Source organism: Lactuca virosa, chromosome 9 (assembly GCF_052849685.1).
Source record: "Lactuca virosa cultivar CGN04683 chromosome 9, Lactuca_virosa_CGN04683_v6, whole genome shotgun sequence".
NCBI lineage: Eukaryota > Viridiplantae > Streptophyta > Magnoliopsida > Asterales > Asteraceae > Lactuca > Lactuca virosa.
In genome coordinates, this window is record NC_136434.1 from 217,756,123 (window position 1) to 217,764,306 (window position 8,184).

Below are 8,184 nucleotides of genomic sequence, written 5' to 3' on the forward strand. Positions count from 1 at the left end.
AGCGTGCGTCTGAACTTTGGTCCTCAAATGGGCCGGAACAAATTCTGTGGGCCCACTGGCCACCATGTAAAGCCACGTGGCATTGGTCTTTGCGTATACGTTAGTTTATGAGACTTTGCTGAGCTGTACTCTAGTTGTCAACCCTCTAGCCAAAGCACTGGCTCAAGTCAAGATTTGCACATAATCCGTAAAATATTGTTTTCTTTATTGCTATTCTTGACAAATCAGTTGATAAATTATTACATTATACGTGGCATTGGTCTTTGCGTATACGTTAGTTTGTGAAAAATCTGAAATTAATGTTTAATAATTTTCTTTTAACCAAAAAGCGGTTATTATAATATTCTTTTTGCTCTTGTTAATCATAATGAAAATAATAGTGAAATTGAAAGTAGATAAGCATTCTTATTATAGCATGGCTTAGCGGCTAGTTGTCTTAGCCAAGCCAGGACAGAGCTGGTGAAACTCGGCTTGTGTACGCCAAAATTAAATTTTATATAATTTAATGCGTTTTTTTTAGCATGAATACAACGTCAATTTGTATCTCCTTCGTCATCAACTCCTGTCTATTCTCCTTCCTCTAGTCCTCTTCCTTCTCTCACCACCTGGAAACTTCGATTCTTACTTTCTCAGCGTTCCCGATAAAGCAAGAAGTCGCCGAAGTTCAGTTAACCTCCGGTGTAGAGATGCTGGCAATGTGGAAACTCCGGTGGCTACTTAATATACTGCTATTTGTGTGTTCGGTATCGTTGACGGATGCCCGGGGATCTAGTAACAGAACTAGTAAATGGAATACGTTAAACGGTATAGTATTATTGCAATCACTTCTATGCGATTCTCATTTTCTATCATTGTTCGTGTTTCATTTATTTGATTGCATGTTAAGTTTAATTTTCAGAATTTAATTTCAAAATTTCGAATGTAAAATTGGAGATACATTGTAATAATGCGTTTCAGTTCTAAGATAGAGATCGAAATAAATAAGGCAACATCATTGGTTAAATTTATGGAAATCAGTTGCGAACTTGTGCTCTTCTAAGGGCATTTTTGGATGTGTGCTTCAACTACGAACAGTTTTGAACGTCTAGGTAAAATAATCATTTGGAGGATTGCTTAGATGATTTTAGTGGTTTTAATCAACTCATCGTACGAAGTAATTATTAGAAGATTAGATGAGTTAGGGTGTGTAATTATAAATTATTGCTGCATCAATCAACACCTAAATGGTCAAATTGACTAAGTTTCGTCATTTGTGCGTATTTTTATTGCATGTTCTTCAACTCTGCTTCCCTACCTTTTCAGGAGAACGCCCTTTAGTCATAGCACGTGGTGGGTTTTCAGGAGTATTTCCTGACTCGAGTGTAGATGCTTACGAATTGGCGAAGATATTTAGTGTTCCCGATGTGATCTTCTGGTGCGATGTGCAGTTAACTAGAGATGCAGCTGGGATCTGCTTTCCGGACCTTGATCTTAATAATGCTTCCACCATTAGCCAAGTCTTTGGTAACAGATCCCAGACATACCCTGTCAATGGAGTACCCACAACAGGATGGTTTCCTGTTGACTTCTCACTCGATGATCTACAAAAAAATGTCTTCTGTAAGTTAAATTTTCATGCATTGAACTACACAAGATTCCCTTTTTATGTGTCTGATATCTGCAACTTTATGATTTCATGAATAAACTCATGATGATTCCTTTTGTGCAATGAACAGTAACACAGAACATCTTGTCCCGAACACCATACTATGATGGCTTGTTTCCCATCCTTACTGTAGATGATGCTGCGAATCAGGGAAGATTATGGTTGAATATCCAGGTGATTATTACTTTGTAGATTAATAGAAATTGCTAATGGCATAGGCAACAAATTATGTTTGCTAACCTCCCTTCTGTTTATACTTTTGCAGCATGATGCATTTTTCAGGCAACACAATTTGAGTATGAGAAATTTTGTGATTGATGCTTCTAAAAGAAATCTTGTTAAATATATATCATCACCAGAGGTGGAATTTCTGAAAAGTATCATGACAACATTCAAATCAACCACCACAAAACTAATTTTCAGATTTCTAGAAGTGAACAAGACTGAGCCCTCAACCAATCAAACATATGGTTCACTTTTAAAAAATCTGACATTTATCAACACATTTGCTTCTGGTGTTTTAGTTCCTAAATCATACATATGGCCTGTGGATAATGACTTGTATTTACAACCATCTACCTCATTGGTCTTGGATGCCCACAAAGAGGGTTTACAAGTATTTGGTTCAGATTTCATGAATGATGTGCAACTTGCGTATAATTACAGTTATGACCCTGTAGAAGAGTATTTGTATTTTGTGGATAATGGCAGATTCTCTGTAGATGGTGTTCTTTCCGACAATCCAGTGACTCCATCAGCAGCTTTTAGTAAGTTTTGAACCTTTTAAATCTCATGATTCATGCATATATTGAAAAAGGTTGAATGCAAGAAATAACATTCTACAACCATGCAGGTTGTTTTTCTCATATTGGGAAAAAACATTCTTCAGGAAAGCCTTTAATTATCTCATTTGAAGGAGCAAGTGGGGAGTTTCCAGGGTGTAGTGATTCAGCATACAGAAAAGCTGTTTCAGATGGTGTAGATATAATCGATTGTCCTGTTCAGATGACAAGTGATGGAGTAGCTTTTTGCTTAGGTGACATAAACCTTCTTGAAAGGACAACAGTTGCTGAGTCAGATTTTGGCAACCTTTCATCCAGTGTTCCTGAGCTTCAATCTGGAAATGGAATATATACATTCAGCCTCACATGGAGCCAGATTAAGAGCTTAAGACGTAAGTATTGTATTTTTCTATTCATCAATAATAGGAAAAGATACATAAAATCAACATTTATAGTTTTGGTTGTCTCTTATATATATATGTTTTAGCTGCAATGTTCAACCCATTTGCAAATGAGACATTGTTTCGTAACCCCAAGTTCAAAAATGATGGAAACTTGATGACATTGTCTGAGTTTTTGGACTTTGCAAATAATGCTACTTCTGTATCCGGTGTCCTAATCAACATAAAGGTGTGATTCATTCTCTATTTTCCTCAAAATTTATCTATTTCATAATTTCTAATAACTGACATTATTTTTTGTTACAAAAACTCCCAGAATGCAGCCTACCTAGCAACAAATCATGGATTAAACGTAACAGATGTTGTGATGGACGTTTTAAACAAATCTAGTTACCAGAAGAAAAAGTTATTAATCCAATCTTCTGAGATGAAAGTTCTGAAATCATTCAAGGAAACAAACAAAAACAAAAGGCTTGAGCTTGTTTATGAGGTTAATGAAAACATCCGTGATGCTGAAAACTCAACCATTTCAGAAATTAGTCATACAGCTAATTCAGTTATCATCGGGAAGCAATCTGTGTACCCTAAATCGAACGGATTTCTTATTAATCGAACTCAAGTTGTGCCAAAGTTGCAAGCGTTTAACCTCTCTGTATATGTCCAAATAATGAGTAATGAATTCGTATCACAACCATGGGATGTATTTTCAGATCCTTATGTTGAATTAGCCACATATGTAGAGGGAGCTGGTGTTGATGGTGTTATTACTGGTTTTCCAGCTACCACCTCCAAATACAGAAGTAAGTTTGCTCATTTGATGTTATTTTACTTACTTAGGCTTTCATAATCTTTTTTTTTTTTTTTTGGAAAACTACAGGGAGCAAATGTTTACATTTCAAAGATATCCCAAATTATGCACACTCTATAGAGCCTGGCGAATTGGTCCATTTCATGGCACCTGGGGCAATGCCGCCAGTTGGATCTCCAAATCCGATACTGACTGATGCTGACCTGGCGGATGCACCTATCACTTCCACAAACAAACCACATTCGCCTATTGTCAATGAGTCATCAGCATCACGTAAAGCTCTTATGTGGATAATGCTTCTTTGTTCCATTTCCATATCTTTCTATTGATGTACTAATAAACAAATATTATCACTTCATGTAATCTATAATTAATTTCTTAGTTAAAAGTACAAAATCTAGGCACCAAACTCAATATTTAGGTATCTAGACTCTTGAATACAAATAGGGTCTATCTCTACCAACTCTAAATGAATATTTGTCGTATCAACAACTACTCTACAAGGTACAACATTTTCTTTGGATATGATACGACAATTTTCATATACACCCTCTTTGGGTGGAAGATTTAACAAGCAGGATTTCGGATACGAAATCCTGCTTGTGGTTTTGATGCTGAATGATTCATCATTCAGCATCAATATCAGACGATGGTGGCGACCGAGAAGCTCCGAGACATATCCCATGTCTCCCTCTGAAAGTGCATAACGAACACGTGTAGATGACACCTGTCCTCTTTCTTTCGCATCGTTGAATCCTGTGGCTAATATGCTTTGTTTTTTGTCCATCACGGGGTTTATAATGTATGCCTCTAGACCATACTCTTCACATAATCTTGATAGTTCGGATGCATCACCTGAAGCTCTATAACCAAACCTGTAGTTTTTGCCTACCACATTATGTAAAAAATATATATATATATATATATATATATATATATATATATATATAATTAGTTTAGAAAATATGTGAGAAAATAATGATGTCGCCCTTGAAGAAATGAGGTCAAATTTGTTCTACCTGCCACAACACCACGAACACCAAGCTCTTTGGATAACTTCTCCACAAACTGACGTGGGGTCAAATTGCGAACTTTAGAGAATTCAATTTCGAGCTCTGTGGGGACCACTTCTCCACAACAAGCAGACCAAGATGAAAGCACACGTTCACGGTCACATTTAGCAACCACAGGAGCCCTGTTCAATCACTTCAAATTTCAAACTTTATACCACAACACAAACAACACAATTCGTGGTGGGCCCCATTGATTACACAATACTTGTACTGTATTTGGTGTACATTTGGACTGAGACTTAGACTGATGTCAATGAGAATAAAAGCTTTGTCCCGCCCAAAAAGATGCAAAAAAATGGGAAAGGGACTAGCATCTAATCTCATATGTGCAAAAAAAAGAAAAAGACATAAATACCCTTCACATCCTATACCTAGGTTCCCAGCCAAGAACTTCAGCCATTCCAGTAAATGATAGAAGGAATGGAGTGCCTGCCTTTGATGCTTGGATAGCAAGCTCACGATGACCTATGTGTAGTGCATCAAACTTTCCCAATGCTACTATGCCTCCTACAATACAATATAACATCAAATTAAATTCTTTAAAATAAACAAAACATAACATAGTGTAATGCAATGTAATTATCTGAGGTTTTTTGTTGAATATTTTTGTTTATATGGTATAAGACGAAATGAAGGTGTGACAGTGGGTCAAATTACTACAAATGTGAAATAAAGGAATACCTGCCACGGAAGATAGTTGTTTGGAGTTAGGGGTATTTTCGTCTTCCTGTTGACTTTTTGCACACGTAAAGAGATAGATTACAATATATATAAAATATACTAGAGGACAATTTCAATTAATTTATACGAAACTTGATCAAAGTTTGGGTTTATATTTCACTAATAACAAGTCAGATAGACCACATTTTAAAATCTAGATAAAAATCAAGCAGGTTAAACATTGTCCAAATTTCAATACATTAATACAAAAAAAATGTTCAAGAAAATGGATAAAAAAAATGTTCCATCAAATGCATACCTGGTTGCCTGCATATCTGAAGAAGATAAAGAGATAACCCTTCTTGAAGCCCCTTGCACAGTAACCGGTAACCTAATACCCCTGAACAAATACACCAAATTATATTCCCAAAATACCCTTACTCTAATAGACCAATCCCAAATGCGCTTTCATACAAATCAGAACTTACCCATTCAGATGGACAAACAACTTGTGATTCGTGAGCATTGTTTGTTTCAATGCTCCAACAAATATTAGACCAATTGTGCTACAATGAACTTGCAATATCTTCTCCAAATGTGTTCACAAACACAAAGGCCATGAAAGCTGTTTTAATGCACAAAAAGCTATTAATTTGTAGCCAAATATCTAAAATACTGACAATGTGTGGACTAAACTTGATCTTATCTGTATTTTGTAATGATTACTAGTGAACCAAGATGCAATCTTGGATCAAAATTTCAAGAAAACCAAAAAGGACGTTTACTTACATGTGTTTTAGAATGTTGTGATTTTTATATGTGCTACTTAATTTTATGAGATTGGTTTTCATTGTATGGGAATGCATAAATGCATCAACGAAAACGTTTTTTTTACATGATTGACTTCAAATTTAACCTGTTTATAAGTAAATGGATTGAAGTACAACATGTACCATATAAGCCCCAAATACTAAAAGAGCTAAAATGAATATAAATACTGTGTGTAAAGCTTTATACTTTCATTGGGGAGTTTCATCGAACAGTTGGTGTTCATTAATCATCATATCAAAACAAAGTCTTACTTACTACTACAAATCGACTAACAGTTGGTGGTTATCATTAATACTAAAAGAACTTCAAACAAGGGTTTACACTAGGGAATGGATTCCACGACTCGTCAAAAAACAGCAAAAGCACAAAGAAACCAAGTGTTTGATTAATGTATAACTGTTAAGCAACAAGTAAATCAAGAAACAAACTTTATATTCTAGTTCATAAAGCAATGCCAAAATTCATCCGATATACTATTTTAGCATTCAATTCTTCCTAAAAACAAATTAATATGACCCAAAAAACAAAGAACCTACATGCAGTTATTGTGTTCATCAATGTTAAAAGAGGGCCAGGCTTAAAGAAGAATACTGACCGGAAAATGTTGCTGGTCGGCGGCGATTGGTTTCCCCCGATTTGGGTTCCGCGAGCTCCGGTGTGCGGCTATGGACGAAATGGATGACTGCATATACCAAAGTTTGGTATCATCAACAGCCTCATAGACTAGTTTCTATCTTTTTAGGGTGAATTACAGAAACAGTCTATTGACTATTTCTTATTTACAATTTTCACCCACTGAAAATCATTTATTATTATTTTTAATCCCTAGTAAAAGATTTGACATTTTGGTCAAAACTTATAGAGTTATAGGTCACGCTTTAATTTAGAAGGGCATTATACTCCATAACTAGAAGCACATTTTAGTGTTAATGTGTTCCCTAGACTTTATCCTGAGTAAAAGATGTTAGTTATCTCTCTGTCACTGTAAACTGTAAAACATGTAGACGTAAAAACAAATAAATATTTCACGATAAAAAAACAAATGATTGGTTGTGATGTGTTGCCAAATGGCTTATGATGTGTTGGGCTCCATTTGAAATCACTTGTATATAAAAACAAATTAAATTATAGGGTGGTATCATTGTGTAAGTATACTAGATTCATATAAGCTCTTCTACATTAGGATACTTGCTTTTAAACCAACTTGCTTTACTTAATGGTCGATTAAAACACAAGAATGAAATTGGAGTTAAAGAAGGTCTTCGATCGTTTGTTTAAAAGATGGTCACAAATCTATAACACAGAAGAACTATAAGGTCGTCCGGTGTACTCTCAACGGAGAGCCTTCGTTGCCACCTAGAACCACAACCACGGGCGTGCACACCACCCCGTCTGCTCCGTTGTACAACGATCGTGGTCACTCGTTCCGACCACAAACCACCACGACCAATCAAGTCGTCTTCTTCTATCTTCCTCTTTCTTCTTCTCTCTCATGTGGGTATCTCTCTTCGCTGTGGAGAGTATATCAGGTTCAAAGTGGAAGGAAGGTGGATGGAGATGGTGGTAACGTGGAGGTGGATGAAAATCGTGGTCGTTGCAGGTATAACAGATGGTCTAAGTTTGGGACGAAGAAAAATGGATAAGAAAGAACTGGAAAGAGGGTTTCAATAGTAGAAGATGTGATGATTTCAATCTATAAGCAATAAGTAGATCGTGGTCATAATTTATCTTTATTACATCAACTAAGTATAAAATATAGCTAGAATGGAAACAAGCCTAATGGGTCAAACACGTCAAACAAATTGAAAATTGCAAAAATTGTATTCATGTGCATAAAACACCTCATATAGCTTTATTTAAAAGAAATAGGATTATTATCTAATGATATATATTATTTAGTCATAATAAAGGAATTTATAAATTTTATAAAGAAAATGCAGACAAACAATCCAACCCGATTCATTTAATTTGTACTAAAAAAAGT

The 8,184-nt window shown here is 35.5% G+C and overlaps 2 protein-coding genes across 2 annotated transcripts; one reads left to right on the forward strand and one right to left on the reverse strand.

Moving 5' to 3' along the window:
- The first annotated feature begins 525 nt into the window (after positions 1-525).
- LOC145137366 (glycerophosphodiester phosphodiesterase GDPDL3-like) lies at positions 526-4,031 on the forward strand. Its single transcript, XM_079071505.1, has 8 exons — positions 526-804; positions 1,303-1,599; positions 1,716-1,819; positions 1,911-2,412; positions 2,499-2,819; positions 2,915-3,057; positions 3,145-3,628; positions 3,706-4,031. Exons 1-8 carry the CDS (start codon positions 687-689, stop codon positions 3,963-3,965), a joined length of 2,229 nt encoding a protein of 742 aa, XP_078927631.1. The 5' UTR covers positions 526-686; the 3' UTR covers positions 3,966-4,031.
- Positions 3,984-6,910, reverse strand: LOC145137367 (FAD synthetase 2, chloroplastic-like). Its single transcript, XM_079071506.1, has 7 exons — positions 6,796-6,910; positions 5,858-5,994; positions 5,689-5,769; positions 5,391-5,443; positions 5,081-5,216; positions 4,656-4,831; positions 3,984-4,524 (listed from the first exon to the last, which is right to left on the reverse strand). Exons 2-7 carry the CDS (start codon positions 5,893-5,895, stop codon positions 4,034-4,036), a joined length of 975 nt encoding a protein of 324 aa, XP_078927632.1. The 5' UTR covers positions 5,896-5,994; positions 6,796-6,910; the 3' UTR covers positions 3,984-4,033.
- Positions 6,911-8,184: the final 1,274 nt, after the last annotated feature.